This window comes from Mastigoproctus giganteus, chromosome 10 (genome assembly GCF_048544385.1).
Source record: "Mastigoproctus giganteus isolate SK-2022 chromosome 10, ASM4854438v1, whole genome shotgun sequence".
Lineage (NCBI taxonomy): Eukaryota > Metazoa > Arthropoda > Arachnida > Uropygi > Thelyphonidae > Mastigoproctus > Mastigoproctus giganteus.
Window position 1 is genome coordinate 143,674,727 of NC_143584.1, and position 19,335 is coordinate 143,694,061.

The following is a 19,335-nucleotide window of genomic DNA, read 5'->3' on the forward strand; positions in this document are numbered from 1 at the left end:
TAGTTTTATGTCCATACACGTTATCTCCTCCTTTACTGCTTTGCCATTTTCAAGATATCCAGTAAAGTATGGGCGTAGTATAGGAGGGGCAGAACTACTCAGATAAGTACAGGTGGTAAGAATGTTTAAGGGCGAAACCGTAAGTTTGAGAGTGCTAAGTATGTTAGCAAAATAATATTTAATAATTTATCTCTCTATACATTACAAAACTTTTCCTCCTAATGCTATTTATTCGAGCCAATGGGAGAAGAGGGAGGGGCAATTACTTCACTACAAATGCGCAGGTAAATAATTACATTGAAAGACAACTGCCTACATAACATTCACCAACCTCGTGCACGTGCTTCGCTCTGTAATACATGACCATGCGCGGCATCATTTGATGTTCCATGTAATGTCAGCTGAAGAAGGGACCCGATATTATTTGTAATTAGTTTAGTATTTTGTAAATACATTATATTAAATATTTGTATAGTTTGTAATTATTTTAGTCCTGCTCTTTCGGAGGCAACAATATTCCTCATGCATTATGGAACCCGATTTGATTTGATTTTTATTTTTATTGGCGCAATATGGAACCCGAAGCAAAAGGCCTCTTCCTAAGTGACCTATGTAAATGCAGGTAAATAATTACATAGTGATATTTATTCCACATTGAGAATACCGCGTGGTTGGGAGTGGATAGCGAACGGGAGAAGAGGGATGCTGGTCACGTGGTATAAGTGGATGGGGCAATTGCGTCAATACAATTGCGCAGGTAAAGAATGTACATAGATCAGTTCCTGATTAGATATCGATCATGGTGGCATAGGTTCGGGTAAGGTGCCACCTGTTGTTTCTCACATTTGCGCCATCAGTACTCTTGTGATGAATACAGAACCTCTTTAAAAGCCAGAAAACTGTTGTGTCTTGCACGTGTAATTTAGTGTTGGGTTCTGTTGGCTTCTTGGTTGCAGGGCCCCTAGTGGAACTCCACATTGCAAGTCACCACCACTGCGAGGTGAGCCAGGCTGTCCACAGTACTCTGGCTGCTCTCCATCAGGGGTCGCCTGAGCTTCCTGACAGAGAACAAAAAAAAAAAAAAAAAACAGCATGAGTGAGGGAGTAGCTGAAGGATGGGAGTAAAAGGGGGGAAGAAGAACATCAGTGTGTTTCGACTTCGACAGGTTTGACTTACTCCGTCATACCTCTACATTTTACGTAGAAAAGCGCGCGGGTGTTGGCGAGCAGGGGGTGAAGTTCCCTAGTTTAATTTTAAAATAATGTAAAGTATGTTAGTACATTGGATTTTCGAAATATCGGCATCTTCGGGGACTCAAGGTGCCGTTATTTCGATTTTTCCGTTATCTAGAAAGTTTTATTTTTAATGTATTTAATGCAGAAATAATGTGGCCAAATAAGAAATGGAGAGATTAAGAATGCAATTTTATTAACTGCATATAAAAACCAAATATGTAGACGATCCAATGTAATATTCTGCCATTAATACACTTCTACTTACGCCCCGTTCGATTTTCTTTATTGTATCAAGTTTAGTCTGCGCGTGTAGCACAATGATATCGTCACCGTCCTTCCCACACAGGGTGGAAAAGGCCGGGTTCGAATCCCGTCGATGACGCCAGGAACTTTTATAGGCGTTTTCACTCCGTGGCTGAGTTAGTAGGTCTCTGGCGTAGAGAGTAAGGTTTTTTTTCCCCTAGAAACTGGGGTTTTTCGTGCGGAAAAACAGGGAAATCGAGCAGAAAACATTCGATTTACACACAATACACATGGGTACATGGAATTAACATTCCGAGTGATCCTAATGTAATAGTTTGGATTATATCAAGTTTGTCACTAAGTTTTAATGTTATTCTTCTTTCCTTCTCTGTATGAGGTTTATTAACTATAGAAGCCATAGTGAGGTGTTTTTAATTTAAAATAAATGTAAAACAGCGGTATAACCGGTGATATCAGTACAGAATCCACTTGTAAAATGGCGAACGTAAACAAAACAGTAATCACATGACTTGCCGTTTTCTTTTTTTCGGCACTGCAAGACATCTGCTCTGTATGTATACATCCGATCTCAATGTGCCGTTATTTGGAGTATCATTATTTCGACAGTCTACCGTAAAATAATATTAAAGTTAATCAGCCTGGATGAAAAATTCTGTGGGAGGAATTAAAATTGCTCTGGAATATGATGCTGCCCGGTTGATTGATCAGATCCTTCACATCCATTTAATCGCTTTTCGAGTAGTCTCCGCACTTTCTGCTGTAAAAAGGAATTAGCAAAGTAACGAAAAAAGCTAGGAGACTGGGTTTAAAAAAAATACCATTAAAAAAACCTTTCGCCCCTGTTAAGAGTTACTGAATATGCCTCTTCAGACTACTGTTTATGCACAGGAATGGCCACAAAAAGTCGCAGGAGTTTACAAGATAAATATAAGACCATTACCGTATTTGGCAGTCACGTAGGCTCCAGCCACTTGTCAACTCAAACGCGTGTACTGCAGTACTTTTTTTTTTTTTTTTTTTTTTTGCTACTATTAATGCTAATGCTACCATTGCGCTGACAAGCCATTTTGATTCTTATCATGCTAACTGATGCTATGAAGTCATTTTTCTACTATAAATAGTTTTCGTACTTCAGGGGTAAAGAGGGAAAAAAAACGTATTGTTAAAGAAAACCTATTTGATGTTCTCATTTACCACATTTATTAACACGGACATATTTTACATATAATTGCACTAACGAGATCAAGGACTGCACTAAAATACTGATGATGATGTCTGAAATATAAATGCTGCAGGATGTTATCTTTTATCAGTGACTATTGTTTAACTATATGAATTCGCGCATCTTCCGCTCATTTAAATTAGCTGTGATGATCAGCGTGCTTGAGAAGTCAAACTAAAGTGTTTGGTGTTGTTAATGCATCTGCCCACTTACAAAATACTAAAGTTCTGATTCTGCGCAGTTGTTAAGAGTTATATCAACAAGCAATGATTTGTTAGCTTCCTCTGCTTCATCCACACGGTTCTCTTCTACTGTATTGAGAGGAGATAATGCCTCGCAGCCGTTTGCCTTTAGCTGCTCGAGCTCTTGGGAATTCCCTTTCGATACATAAGAAGTTACCGTTGTCGTTCCAGAAACGCTGAACTGGTGACGATAAGAACTAGCAGGATGCCTTCGGAGGTAGTAACGTGCATAAGATGCCTTAAGAACGGTCTGAACCTAAGGTAGAATAATAAAAGAGCAATTATTGTCGATGTATTTATAAAGAAATTAATGTAATAATTCTTGTTTGTGCATTTCATTTTTAGTACGACTAACTGATTTTCAGTGACATTTTCAAAACTTAAGTAAATCATGATATGCAATACGACAATCAAAATAGCTATCCGGAGACTACACTAAAATCACCGAAGCCCTTTTCCTTTCTATCTCATGATTTTCTTTCTTTATAAAGGAATGTCCGTCGTTCAATATAAATAACAACTTTTTAGTATCCATATTAATAAATGATGCAACAAAGCCACTTGTGTAAAATCAGGCTTAGAAATAATAAAACGGAGTGCCAAATGTAACTTATGTATTCTTCCTTCGTTTCATCAATTATTTATATAATTCTTCCATAAATATACTCAACTTTCAGAAGACTAGTAGTTTCAATAGCCCCACTACTCTTTCCTCTAAAAATTGACATGAAGTCAATCTTTAGAGAAAGAGTAGTAGGCTATTGAACGGTAATTGAATTGTAATATCATCAGGGAGAATAGGTAGGTAATTATGTAAATAATAATAAATAAAAATTTGTTGCGATTCCATCTGATATGAAATTTTCCATGATATTACAATTCAATTACCATTTTCCATACACTCATCTTTCCTTGTTATATTCATTGTACTATTTCTTAATATCATTTCTAATAATACACTTGAGTTTCTTTGTGATGATCCTGAATAAGGGTAGAAAACATTAGCAAAGCTAAGAAGAGGAATCAAGAATTCTCATACGTGAATACAAGAGAGGGGATCTGATTGAGGTTTATAGGAGATGCAAAGATTGGGTGAATTGATTGAGGAAGGTGAAACAAGAACCGGGAGGCATAAATATAAAATATCAGGGAATAATAAAAGATTGGATCTCATGAAGATCACTTACCAGCAGCGGGTTATCGAACACTGGAATAAGTTGTCTCCGAACGTGGCCACAGGCAATGAGAGTGAATAAATTCAAAACAGAATAAGATGGGCAACCTTGTCCGAATGTAAATAGTATAAATATTCTATTTTGTTTTATTTTATTAATTTATTTTTGTTTTGGCTAAAAAAAGTCCGCTTGCTTGCACATTTAGCCTTACTAATTAAAACCGTAGTTCTGTGTCTGTGAATTACCTGTATTCTTCTGTCGAAAAACCAAGTAATCCTCGCTTGAGACTCACCTATGATGTTTAAAAAAGTTCACAAAACTTCCTGGCGTCATTGACGAGATTCGAAATTAAGCCTTCCATCCCCCCCTCCCATAAATTACCCCATTTCTGCTACAAAGCAAATAAGCAAACTGTAAGAGTAGATCTTACAAATATAATAGATACATTTAGCTAAAATAAATCCAGGAAGGGTGATGGAAAGGGAGTATTAAGTTAAAGATAGTAAGTATTAAGACTGGATATTTAGTTTTAATGTAAATAAGATTAAAGTTTGAAGAAACACTGGATTTCATTCTTAAGTTTAACTTCTACAATTTTTATTCCATTTCGCTGCTGATAATCAGATCAAGAGAATCAGATATTACTTCCTCTGGTTGCCTCTCCAACATGTTGCTGTAGAAAACATTTATCTAATAAACCCACAACAGTCTTGCTAGTGTGCCAGTCACCAATCCACAATCTTAGAAACTACTGGTTGTGGCTACTAATATTAATACCAGCAAGACTCTTTACTAGATAGATTGATGCGCCATCTACTGACAACATCATAAAACAATACTTAAAATACTGTTTTAGTGTCCGCCTTCCTTCTAGGGAAGTAAGCATAAACTAGGCCCAAGACTTCTCTGATAGGCATCATTCAGGAACAACAGTACTATTAGCAATGGCGTGTGATGCAAGCTTATAAAGCATCAGACAAAATAAATCCAAGTATAAGATATCAAAATTATTTCCTGCATCCAGCTCCTCTCTTATTGCATCATAGTATCTAATAAGACTCATCAGATTGACCACACAAGATTTCCCCTTAACAAATGCATGCTGTGACTAAAGTATAATTGCACTCATGTCGAGACGGTCTTGCATTACTTCTTTAATCACCGATTCCATGGCGCCTTCGTAGCCAGGTGGGCAGGAGCAGCAGTGCGTAGCACACGCTTCTTAATCAGACAGGGGTTCGAGCCCGTCACCACCAAATACGGAGGATGCGGAAAGGTCAGGGAATGACCACCGCCATAATCACGGAGCAATATGGCCTTAGTTGCTAATGCTCCTAAAAACCAAATAACAACAACAACCGATTCCATTATTTTCCCTGGAACAGATGTTAAGCTAACAGGTCTGGTAGTAGCTTCAAAGAGCTCTTCCTAAATGCTTTCGGTTTAGAATTTGCTATTCGTAACATCATCAGTTTGTCAATTGAATGAGACCAGCTTCCTTACGAAAGCAAAAGCCTTTTTTTCCCTTTGTCCTCGCCAGTAGTTGTGTTTAAGTAAATTCCACATCATTACACTGATTATTGCCATCCCGTGAGTCTTTTACCTGCAGATTCTTAATGCACGAAGAATCGCTGCTGATAATCAGATCAAGAATATCGCTTCCTCTTGTTGCCTCCCTAACATGCTGCTATAGAAAACAGTCATCCAATAAATCCACAAACGTCATGCTAATGTATGAGTGACCAATCCACAAGTTTTAATCAATACCTGGAAAGTTAAAATTCCCAGTTATAAGATATTCTGATTTGCTATTTCCCTGTATAGCAGTTTAGTATACTCATCACAGTTATTTAACCTATAACACACTCCGTCTCATTTTCGTTTTTCCAGTAGATCACACCAAACTGACTTAAAATTGCACTGGCCGCCCATATCGACCGATACATTACGCTGGCTACGCATGTCGACCGGATGCACTGCCTTAGATTTAATATGCTTCTTAACTAAGAGCGTAAACGCTTCTATTCCTACCCTGTGTATCCTTTCTGTACACGTTGTATTTCCCACGTTCAAACTCTGGATCCCTTAGGTCTGAGTGACACTGTCTCCATTTGATGATTTAATCAGTACTTAAAATTCAAATTTATTTACAATGCTCCTAGAATTAGTGTACATGCACCTATTCTTACTCTTAGTTATCCTAACACAGCTGATATATTTATTTCTTCCTTGATAACCCACAGCGGGCACTTGAAATCCCCGACACCTTGCTTTCCAGGTTGCTGTATATTCTAAGAGAAGCAGTGCAAGGATCATTTTCATCTCTGACTGCGGCTATAGTTAGTCTATTAGTCTGTTATCCCCCCCACCCCAAGGCGAACAGTTTCTGATCCATCTTATATTATCTAAAAAAAATATATATGTACGCCAACCTACGTAATTAGAACCTACGAGCTAGTTATTTACCATAATTAAAACCCTAAACTACACTACAAATCACCGATACAAAAGTTTCATGAATATCAAGTCGCAACTTACAAAATCTCAAAATTTCAAGTAACTATTTAATGAAATTTAAAAATAAGTTATGAAACGTGACAAGGACATTTAAACTATTTACTGAACAGAATTTAATATGTTAATTAACTCGAAAAAAACTCCAATATTTTCAATAAAATTATGTTTCCAAGAACTCAAAATTCTTCGCCTTTATTTCATAGCCTGGAACCGAATTCAGTAGTTATACTAGAGGAAATAAATACTAGGAAATATATATCAATGACATATTTGAAAGAAACATAATCGAGTAACTACTAAAAATACAGAGACAAGAAAGGAGACAACTTCTATTGTCTGGCGATCGCTAATGAAAGATTTATTCATAACATAAATGGCTTTTGAAAATCTGCATCAATAAAATATGACTTGATGAAACATGACATAATTCCAAATACTGGAAATCAAACTGAATCCAATAACTGTGTGTGTGTGCCATGAGTGACAATAAGTCTGTTCAGGCAAAACCATGCTAATGGAGCATTACAAGAAATAATGCTCAGTCTTATCAAAAAAGAAAAAAAAGAAAAAGAGGATGTGAACCAAGACACATTTTTGTAAATGTAATACTATTATTATGAAAAAAAATATCATAAATATCTTGACTCTTAAATTTCCTCTGCTATTCCTACAGATATATGTGTATCTTAAATATATATATATAGAAACATACAAGTTTATATGTTGATCGATATAAGCCTTCCTTTACCTACATTATGACTAAGTGTAAACTAAATGCTTTAATAAACTGATAATAATCGAAAGTGCCATGAAATAATTTTTTGTGTGTTACTATATCCAGAACTTAATGTAATTGGTACTATCTGTGCAAGTCTAAAATTATATATTACTGACGGTTATCATTACTTGAGCGTTGAGACTAAGGAAGCTATTGTATCAACGTCTCCTAAGCTTGACAACCTTCGCTATTTCGACTGAATCTCCTGGAACAGAATTGCATTTCTCGACCTGAAGTATTTTTCTTTCGCTTTTGGCCTTAAATTAAACTTGGGGAGCTCGTTTCAAATTTTACGATTTCCGGACATTCAAACCATGTATTAAGTTTCTCATTTCCTTGAAGGTGGTGAAGCAATATTTGTTTGGAATTAAATTAAAAAAAGAAGAGGAAATTTAAGTGTCAAGAACCTTTTTTTTTCGAATTATGTATGTCGTGTTTAAATAAACGGAACGGAATACAAAATTCCAATTGTACCGATTTTTTTTTTTTATCTTGAAAAGGTAATTGATCGGGAAGATAGAAAAAATATTTGACGAAAAGCTCAACATTTACAAACAGAGTGCATCTTCCATGGCGGCCCGTTTAATAAAAAAGGCGCAAGAAAGAAACCAAATTTGATTAAGATACTAATTTGTAAACGTTCTTGTGAAATATTAATCAGCCGCCCACTCTGGAAAGTAACTAATTATCCCCAGATGAGTTGTTCTCAGGAATTGTTTTCTTCAACAAGAATATAGGTACAGGTACAGGCATGCCTCAATAAATAAAAAAATAAAAAATAATAAAAAAATTAAGGTATACCCAAGACAACTAACTTAACTGCGCAATAGAGAAAATATGGCATTTAGATGCTCTTTTGCCTGTCACACCTAAAGAGTATATATACATACGTACATACAATAATTATGCCACGTGCAAGGCAAATATCAGAAAAATGTTGAAAACTTATTTATGAATTTCATTTGGTGATCACAACAATCAAATCTTTGTTGACTATTGCAATAAATACACGCTGTAATGTTTGGAATGATGAAAATTTAATAAAAAAAAAAAACAACACATTAAATTGATCAAATTACTTGATTTCGACGAGGTTTGAATTCCTGTGAGAAATTTTTCTAAAAACTCAATGAAGCAGAGTAAAATCCGAGCACCAAAATTCCATAACACACACACAAAAAAAAAAAAACCTCTTCCTGTGCCATCTGAAACAGATTAGTGATCTCTTCCTTATGATTCCTGAAAAGTGTAGCAAACTTATAACTGCGTTCATTTCAGTTATCTCAATTCCTTTTGTATAGGAAGGATAAAATGCCTTGTATATAAGCTTTACATTTCTTCTTTTTTTTTTTTTTTTTTTTTTGGTAGTTGTTGGCGCATTGGCTTCTGGGGCCATAATGCACCTCCCAAGGTTTTTGCAGTACTTTGATCCAAGCCCGAGGCGGGATTCGAACCCGCGACCTTTGGGTTGCCAGACAGACACTTTACCAACCTGGCTAGCCGGGTCGGCTACATTTCTTCTATTTTCACATTTGTATTGTCCGCAATATATAGAAAAATCTCTCCATCGAAATACTGTTTCCATGCACCTTCCGCATCACTTTCAAAATTGTCTTTGTAGTTAGATGGGGCAGCTGAAAAAGGATTGGTGGTCGTTATTATGTTAATCGTTTATTATGTTATTGAAAAATTAAAAAGTACCCTAACCTCCAAAAAAAGCCTCAAAAACACTAACATTTAAAAGCTGGGGAGCTTTATATAAAATTCAAAACTGCAAAATGAAATTCAAAACTGTAAAGTACACTGATAGCTAAAGCTTCAGTACTAAGGAGAATACCCAGATGCACTACATGGTTAACAATGTTAAAATTACCAAGCAAAGAAGCAACTGCTGGGGTCTGATAGACGCCATCGGATCATTCGTTCGTGTTGCGCGAAGTTTAATTTAATTTAATGTCTTTTCACAGGCGAATTAGAATGACAAGATACCAAACAGGTGAAGTTTCGGCAACAAATGCCATTATGGTCAGGGTGTTGGAAAGATTCTACAATCTCTTGAATATAACAGTAAATGTCAATTATCAAAGAAAAACGATAAATAACAGGGAACGTTTCAGTATAGTATGCAACTTCCCCAAGTCTAAATATTTCAGAACCAAAATATTTCAGCCTTTGGGAGGATAGATCTCCACTACATAACTGGTGGTGTCAAACAGCGTTACAGATTACAGAACATTTCCAAGGCGACTTAGAAAGTGTGGCAGATTATACTGTAAGATGGGTACAAAAACCTGACGATCACGGAAGAACTTTCCTGGCTGTTTGGTCTCGGGAGCAGTTACTTTTCGATATCCTATCAACAACTCTGGCCCGTGTTTGCCCGATTCATACCTATGCCAACTTAAAACTGAAATGTTTCGGATTCGTTCCCTAAATTCTCAAAGATTTTCGCGAGAACACTTCAGTAGTCATGGGAGTGGCACCCTCAAAACAGTGTCATCTCTGCATGGAAAACTTGTTTTGAGTTTTAAGTGTACCCATAGCTGCTCTTAATAAATGCGAAAAAGTCATATCTCATATTGGCTTTTTTATATCAGGGTTTTTTTTTTTTTTTTCGTTCACCTTGTATTCCAGGTAGATTTTGTTCATATTGTGTAATATGGCACTCAAAGCATCTTCAATACGCAGTGTAATAAGAATAAGATCTCCAAACTTCTTCCTCCGGTATATAAACAGGATTTTTCATATATATGCTGGGTCCACTTATTCCAAACCAAAAAAATAAATAAATAAATAAATAATAATATAAATATATATCGAAATGGTTTGGTTTCCTTACAAAAATTAAGCAACTGATAAACTTATAAATATACTGAGCTTTTCTTACCTCTGAATTGAAAAAACAGTATAGAAGAGCAACGAAGACCCCCTTAAAAAAAAAAAAAAAAAGAAGAAATTAAAATCAAATATATTTGGTGAATATAAGAAGAAAAACATAAGCATAATCTATATTCATATACTACTATTCCTCTGACGCCTGGAATTGCTCGTCCAAATTAAGAGTGCCTCAATTGTATTGACTGTTTACTTTTCCGGGTTTTGTTGTGCACTCTAAATGGGTTAATTCTAGTAGTTTGCGGTATCATACACCCGTCAACAACTTTCTGGAATGTTTATAATGAAGCAAATTTCATTTTCCCTCGCAGCTAAACTTGAAGGATTCACCACATTAACTATCTGTCAGTTTCGATTCAGTAATGGAAATATTAAGTATAAACAAGTATGATTTTTGTGATGCTGTCCTCCGACATCTTACCGTCTGTCAAAATCTCATTACTCAGTGTCGTGCGATGATTTGGTTTCGCTACAGGGAACATTTAGTAACCACGCTCTTTCAAGATTCTTAGAATGCTTTATGACTGACAGCGAGTTCGTGTTGAGCGAAGTTCGCAAATTTCTCAGAAAAAGATGACACGGAATGATATCTAACGCGTCACTAGCCCAAGCGTATTTTAAATTCAAATGTTTTTCATTGTTTTGAGATGTACATATACACTCGAATTGCCTGAACTTCACTTTTCGTTCGAGGAAATCAATAACGGTGTTAAGTGCATTTTTCATTAAAATCATGTATTTTAACAAATGAAATATAGTCTTCACGGGTTATCCTGAAGCCTATGTTTAAGGACGACAGGAAAAATAACGGACAAAAAAATTGAGTATTTTTAACTTCTATCATTTGAGAAAAGCGTGCATGTTAATGTTACTTGGTACAAGCGAAAGTTTTTTTTGACTAATACGACGGTGATCTAAATTTAAATCTATTCTCTAATACTCTATAAACACAACTGACTAGCTCCCATCCTCAGTCATACCAAAATATGACAAGGATATATCAATGGACGAATGGTCACACATCCTTTGTTTTCACTGGGCACAGGGAAAACAAAGGCCCTAACGCTAAACTCCGGCTATGATGCAAATAATTTATTTTAGTAAAGTGAAAGATGAAAATATCTTGCAAGTTTTACTGTGACAGATTAATTCGGTTATAGGAGAAAGCTCCTAGAAAAAAAAATATTGTCGTCTTCGAACCACAGTCCGGTAAGGTTCAGTTTAGTGACATAATGATCCCATTTTTTTTTATTAAAAAAATTTCCTACGATCCTTAAATATTTAATAATTTATTTTATTTTTGAATAAAAAGCGAGCCTGTTTTTTCGCAATCGACATTAATTGATCGTTATTATCAGATAGAATATACAGAAAAACTAAGAAAAATAATTTTTCATCACTTTGTTTTGTGGCAAACTATAAATTCAAACATTGTTTCTTACTATCCCATCATTTCCATCTAGGCGTTTCCATCTAGTTAATAACAGATTTCGGAGTTGCTCCGGGATTAGTTTGAGAAACTGGACCGTAGACCTTCCTACTCGACAAAGATGCATCACTAGTGGTAAATGTAAAATAAAGAAATTATCCTTAAATAAGGTTTAATTATAAATGTCTGAATGATTAATGGTGGCCGGGAAATTCGAATCAACTTATTGGAAGCTATGCGAATGGTTGACAAAGCAATAATTAGTTTACATGCGTGCTATGAGTTCATTAGAAGGGAGAAGAAGCTAAAGGCGAAGGAATTCTTTGTCAAAAGTTTAAGTGAAGAGCTAACTTTATCATCGGCGCAATGATTAACAGCACCACAATAAAGGAGTATTTAAATTCAAATTAAAGCGATTAAGTTTTTGTTCTCCGATTAAAAGCAACGCACTGCAGGTGAATGTCAAATTAAGCTTTCTAATCATCCACTCACTCAGGGTAATTAAGTTTAACGTGGTAATGAAATGCACTTCATGAAAAGCTTTAGTGAAAAAATAATCAGCGATGACGCCAGCAAAAGATAACAGGATATTTGAGAAAATTGATTCCTTGACACTAATTGGCGTATTTCCAAAGTCTGAGCATCTAATCATTAAGAACACCGTCCGGAAATACGAGATATTGAAGGGTTTTGCACACGATGAAAAGTGTGTCGTCTTTGGATAAATAAAAATATCAGATATACGCCTAGGCTTCTTAGATTTTGTCTGAAACACGTTACCTCTTCGCAAAGCATTTTTATACTATAGACAGGATTTTAGAAACACCACAGAAAACTCGTTCGGTGGTATCAATGTTTATTTTATTAAATAGGTAGTTTTTCGCGCACCTAGACAATAATGGGCATTGGCTGTGTCGCATAAAATGCATTTAGCGATGAGTTAATAATTTTGTAACCTTGTTAAGTTTACTGTCACTAGTCTGGTGTGCATTTCAGACATTTAGAAGGCCAAGCAGGATTACTTATGGAATATTATCAAAATTGGAGAACAATAAATGTCATTCATGTGTTCAGTAGATGGTGCATTGCAACGGTTAATCGGTAAATATGATCGTGGGTGGGAAGGCGATGAAGTAAAAGTCAGAAATGTGTTATAACGGTAATTGTCACATACCTGTAATAATATAAATACAAACATGCAATGGCCGACCAAATATTAGAAACTGAACCGTGTAATAAACACTAAACAATATGCTGTGGGACTTCCACGTAGGTGAATTACAATCTAAATTCGAGGTAGAATGAATTTATTGGTGGCCAAAGGTATCTAGTATAATTCTAAGCCATTAACTGTTATGGTTAATATCGAATTACTGTGGACACAGCGAAACGGAGACAGAATAAATTATGACAAGTTTAATAATAGGAAAAACACATACATATATTAGATTAGATGCATACAAAAAGCTTTCGGTTATTTTTGTTAACCTTCCTCAGTCAAACTGGCAGTTAAGAGTGGAACATGAGGGAGTGTACTGCCAATCATGTTCATGAACTGCGGGATTAATAGTTGGATGTTTCAGCCTGTGGCTGTGATGTATGTGGACGTTGCCAGCGTTTGTCATTAATCAAAATGGTTGTTTCGATTATAGGGTGGACACGACATCCACTGCTCCTGTTGACCGAGGTATTGGAGCATGTGATGTTCAACGACTCCAACCAGGCGCGTAGTCGATAGTGGCGGGACCTATCCACAATCACGACAACGCGGTGTGGGTTAATGTCGTGTTCGGCAATGACCGAGTGTTCTTTTTTTTTTTTTTTTTTTTGATTTGGTAGTTGTTGGCGCATCGGCTTCTGTGGCCATATTGCACCTCCCAAGGTTTTTGCAGTACTTTGATCCAAGCCCGAGGCGGGAATCGAACCCGCGACATTTGGGTTGCCGAGCAGGTACTTTACCCACTCGGCTAGCCCGGTCGGCACCGAGTGTTCTACATCCACTAAGCGGATTGCTCTTTTGTGTTCCGAAAGACGTTTTCCGAGCTGTCTCCCAGTTTCCCCAATGTAGCAGTTAGTGCAGTCACGGCAAGAGATGCGGTAGACCAGACCACTTTGTAGTAAGGTGGGAACCGGTGTTTTCACTTTAGAGACGAGGGATCTTAACTTTCTGCCTGAGAGTTGTACGCATTTTATCCCATGTGATTTAGGACCCTAGAAACCTGTTTTGATAGGTTTGGTAGTATGGGATAAAGGCGCTCGCGGTTGAGTCATTACCTTGGATGTTTTTGTTGGTCGCTACGTGGCCATGTGTCTGTAGGTCACACCTGTCAAGAGTTTGGTGGGATAGCCACACCTCGCAAGATCCGCCTTGACTTTAGCAATTTTGGCGTGCCTTTCATCTACAGAACTAGAGTGGGTCCAGGCACGAGTTAGCAAGGTTCGTGCAGTGGCAAGAACTTTGCTAACTCATGTTCCACTCTTTAACTGTCAGTTTGACTGAGGAAGGTTAACAAAAATAACCGAAAGCTTTTTGTAAGTATCTGATCTAATATATGTACCGGTATGTGTTTTTCCTATTATTAAACTTGTCATAATTTATTCTGCCTCCGTTTCGCTCTGTGTCCACAGTAATTCGATATTAATAATGAATCCAGAGCGCACAAGCCTCTTTAATCATAACTGTTATAGTTCTCTTGCAATATCCGCGATAAGGATACTGGACTGCTCAATCATATACCATGTTCTAATGCGTTCTGTTAGTAGTATCAAGTCATCGGTCCCTGTCGATAAACCACTCGCTTCCTCCAGAAATCCGAAACAGATTCCAAGGTATTGGATTGTAGAAGATTGGAAAAAGGCCGTCCCACTTACACTCTTCAGACAGCAGGGCTGGAGCGTGACAGCCACATGAGGCGATGAGTCTATCATGTGTTGCCCTTACTGTACATGCTGCAGGTGGAATAATAATTGTGTGGAATGTTCTTTTGGTATGCATCGAGTACATTAACGTCTAAAAGGCTGCCAAAATTATTCGTCGTGCTAGTTCGGTTAGTGAGTAGGTGACGGCGATTTGATCATCTTCCTCCACAGTAACTAGATATGAACCTCATTGAAAACCACATCCACTTCTCACCTTCTTGAGGAGTAAATGCAAATCAGTTCAATCTGTTCAACGCTCTTTGATTCGTCTGCTGTAATATCCTCTTTTTTTTGCCGCGGTCATTACTCTTTACAAGAGTCTTTCGATCATTTCTTATACTGTAAATTTTAAATATTGTGGCCTCGAACAAGTTTGTTATTTCCGCAGTTCTTGCTGGGCCTACAACTAGCAGTTGTAGGGCAACGGTTTTGCCAAAAATTGAAACCATACCTATGAGAAGTCTATTATAATTTTAATGTTCTACTAGGAGGAAAACTTTTTTAATGTATAGATAGTGTTTCTTGAGAAGCAATTCGAAGGCATTTACAAATGCCTTCGGATTGCTTCTCATTGTGGAGACCTGTTTAATTGGGGGATTCATTCAGGCCGCTTTGTTCTGTACCGTCTGATATATTATTTTTTGTCTAAAATATTTATTTTCCCTTTGCCACAGAACTTGAGAATCAAAACTACTGTGAACAGCACACAACACTGTCTATACAACAATTTACATAAACACATCGTCACACGGAAAAAAAAAACTGTGCTATTAACGACTCAACGCTGCCATGGGCCTTCCCATAGTCTACAACGGTTAAAACTTCAAACAGACAATCACGTTCGGTGGATATCCATTCTGAAAGAGGAAGTTTGCTTATGAACTTTGCCTGTTTCATAAACAAAATATCATAAAATTTCATAGCCTTCGGTAATGCAGCAATCGCTCCTAATGTCTTTCCTCCACATTCTTAAGCCGACCGGGCTAGCCGAGTGGGTAAAGTACCTGCCCGGCAACCCAAAGGTCGCGGGTTCGATTCCCGCCTCGGGCTTGGATCAAAGTACTGCAAAAACCTTGGGAGGTGCAATATGGCCACAGAAGCCGATGCGCCAACAACTACCAAATCAAAAATCAAAACCACATTCTTAATGACGTGCAAAGCATAATTCCATACATTTTGTGAGTCAACAGAACAGTGAAAGATAGTTATTGCCACATTTTATCAAAGCAGAAGAAATTATGCGAACTGGTCAGATCACTGTAAGAATTGTCTTCAGAAGAAACTAAAAGTCCAGTAATCACGTGCGAATGCCAAAAATCTTTCTTCAGTTAAACGTATTGGCGCTGGAAGAAAGAAAAGATGATCAAGCATGGACTAAAAATGCCTATTATTCTGCGAGGTAACAAAAGTGAGTCCATGTCCAACACATTGATTTCGTTAATGTATATATCTTATCAAGAAACTTTATCTAATTGCACAGAAAACAACACAAAGAAGCATTCAGTATCCGCTCTTCCCAATCAGTGGCTCTGAATAAGAAAACGGCTATGTGAGAGTCAGAGAGGACAGGTATACACTTTCAAATATATCCAAAATAACAGGTTAGGCAGTAGAGTATAACAGTTCTTCAAAATATCCAGCAGACAGTAGATTTCAAAACAGTTCTCCTCCCATTACAAGTCCAGGATTTCCCAGCACAGTTTGGTTAATTCTTAAATTTTTTATTATTGAACGAGTCAGTGCCTTCGCACCATGTTTTGTTCGTAGTGAACTGTCCAAGTCGATAATTGGCATCGTTTTAATTGTATCTCATATTGTGGATACCTTCACAACGAGTGGCCAAGGTATTGCACTGCTTTGGATAAGTAACGCTTCACCGGTGGAAAAGATTATTGTTACTTATTCCCGGCGGATAACACCACCCAGACGGCACCGTTCGAAGCTTGTTGGCTTACTCATCGGTGGGTGGGCAGGTATCCTGTTGTTGCAATAATGACAATCCAGTTATGAAGTATAAGTCCACAATATGAGAGATTTATCGACTTGGACAGATGACTACGAACAAAACATTGTGCAAAGGCACTAATCCGTTCAATAGTGAATCATAAGCGTAGCCCCATGCCTCAAGCAAAATAATTGCCTTAGTTTATACTATTACACACCATCAGGAATATCTGATATCCGATAAGTAAGCCAACAAGCTTCGAAACGGTGCTGTCTGGGTGGTGGTATCCGCCGAGAATAAGTAACATTAATCTTCTCCACCGGTGAAGGTTTCTTATTCAAAGCAGTACAAAACCCCATGTGGAGTTTTACTACTACTACTACTACTACCTCGGCCACTCGTGAAGGTATCCACAATATGAGATACAATTAAAACGCTGCCAATTATCGACTTGGACAGTTCACTACGAACAAAACATGGTGCAAAGGCACTGACCCTTTTAATAGTGAATCTTAAGCGTAGTCCCATGCTTCATACAAAATAATTGCCTTAGGTAATTTTACATATAAACCATATGAAGTAGTGCACTACTTCATATAGTTTATTGCGTATTATATATGTACAAGTATGTTCGACTGATCTGCAGACTGAAAACCAAGAATAACTTACAAGGAACCATACTTCCTCCTTTGTAGCTGTAGTAAGCTTACTAGAGCCAGGACTGAAGAGGCCTTGCTCTTGTGTGTAGCACAGTTGGTAGAATCAGTCTTCGCCACACCAGGTGGAAAAGACCCAAGTTCGAATCCCGTCGATGGCGCGAGGAATTTTTATAGGCTTTTTCATAACGTGGCTGAGTTAGTTTATCTCAGGCGGAGGTAGCATGGTTTTTCCCTCCGGAAACTCAGTTTTTTTGTCCAGCAAGCAGGCAAATCTACCACAGAACACACGAAATGTACAGACAATTAGATCTGCGTCTATCGGATGATATGGATCAAAGTAATGCTTACATTCACCTCATGAATTCTTGTTTGTTGCAACAACAGCCGATGTTCTGAGGGTAGCAAGGTTTCAAATGAGAGAGAATATAAAGCCTAGGATACAAATCTAAATAACTTCAAGGGGGTACGTCGAGGTAGTAAACTACTATAGAAGATTACTTAGTTTCAACCGTGTCTAGATTAATGCCAGGAGTGCTGTAAATAAAATGGCTGAATTTGAACTCCTGGTTAGGACAACTAATGCTGATATAATAGGGCTAACAGAAACGTGATGCCACTCGGAAATTGGGGGTTGATGAGTTCCACCAAGGTATGTATAATATTTTTAGGAAAAATAGAACGGGTGGAGGGGTCATGATTCTTATCAAAAGCAACCGGAGTGCAAAAAGAGCCTTTGATGAGTTTTAAATTACGTCTACCAGCATAGAATCTGTGTGGTATAAATTATTTGGAAGCAAAGAGACAATGAGAGTGGGAGTACTCTACAGGCCAGAAGATTGTGAAGAATATAACGAGAATCTTTACATGGAGATGGAACGGGCAAGCAAGCATGAATGTCTTATTATGGGTGACTTTAGTCTGCCCCAGACTGATCGGAATAAATGGGAGGGAAACTTACCACAGGGAAAAAATTTAAATAAACTACATGATTATTTGTGCCAGCATGTTAAAGTACTAGGGATAAGAATATTCTTGATCTCATCGTTACAAACGATTCAGATGACATCGCAAGGCTTAAGGTACAGTAACATCTGTACGGAAGTGATCATGCAATTGTCAGTTGGAAGATGAAGAAAGATGTTGCAGTAATTAAAAGCAAGGGCATGAGTTTTAACTTGAGAAGAGGGGGTTTTGAGTTTAAGGCGCTATATGGCATCTGTGAATTTGGCGGATTGCCGAATATATTTGAATTACTGAACACTTTTACACCAAAATTTTTCAAAATCTCTGGCAACATCTTAGTTCTCCTTAGGAAACTCCTTCAGTCCAGGATCCTATGGATCAGAAATCAAAACCATAATCACCACATTCTCTGCTCCAGAGGGCTCCCCCAAGGGGGCGTTCTCTCTGCCGCCCTCTTCGCCGCATCTTTAGAACCCTTCCTATCAAACCGTACTAATTTTACCACCTACGCAGATGATATTAAGTTCTTCGTCATCACAAAATGCCCTCAGTCTCTCCAGTCTATTACTGTGAGCTCCAACCGACAGCTACATGAACTGGAAAACTACCTTCATGCGATTGGGCTCTCCATTAATAAAGAGAAAACTGCACAACTCTCTATCACCAAGAAGAAAAATACCAACGAGGTGGACATCATTATTGCGAATTCTCCAGTTAAAAAAGTCACCCAACATAAAGATTTGGGTATCATCTGGGACAAAGACCTCACCTTCTTGCCTCACTTTAATGCCACTCGAACGAAAACATATTCGGCTTTATGGGCAGTAAAACAAGAGATCTCCAACTTCCATAACCCGGACCTTATCATCAAATACATTCTTCGTTGTATTTTCCCAATTCCATTATATGCCTCGACTATATGGTCCTCAGCACCCTCATCATACCAAGCCAGGTTCCTCTCCCTGGAATTCTGGATCTTGAAATGGCTAAATAGGGTTGCTGGGCTAACACCTACAATCTCAAAATCTGTTCTGGTCACCAATCTTAATACGCTTCCTTGGAGGTATCACATCATCTCTAGGAACCTTCTT

At 37.5% G+C, this 19,335-nt stretch overlaps 1 protein-coding gene across 1 annotated transcript in view; it reads right to left on the reverse strand.

The window, feature by feature from the left end:
* Positions 1-2,742: 2,742 nt before the first annotated feature.
* The window catches only part of LOC150079333 (corticotropin-releasing hormone receptor 1-like), a 249,691-nt gene continuing 233,098 nt past the window's right edge, over positions 2,743-19,335 (reverse strand). Inside the window, exons 12-13 of the mRNA XM_090382550.1 lie at positions 10,322-10,363; positions 2,743-3,220 (exon numbers count right to left, since the gene is read on the reverse strand). Coding sequence (XP_090238676.1) covers positions 2,942-3,220; positions 10,322-10,363 — 321 coding nt within the window. The 3' untranslated portion in view covers positions 2,743-2,941. The remainder of the gene's footprint in view (positions 3,221-10,321; positions 10,364-19,335) is intronic.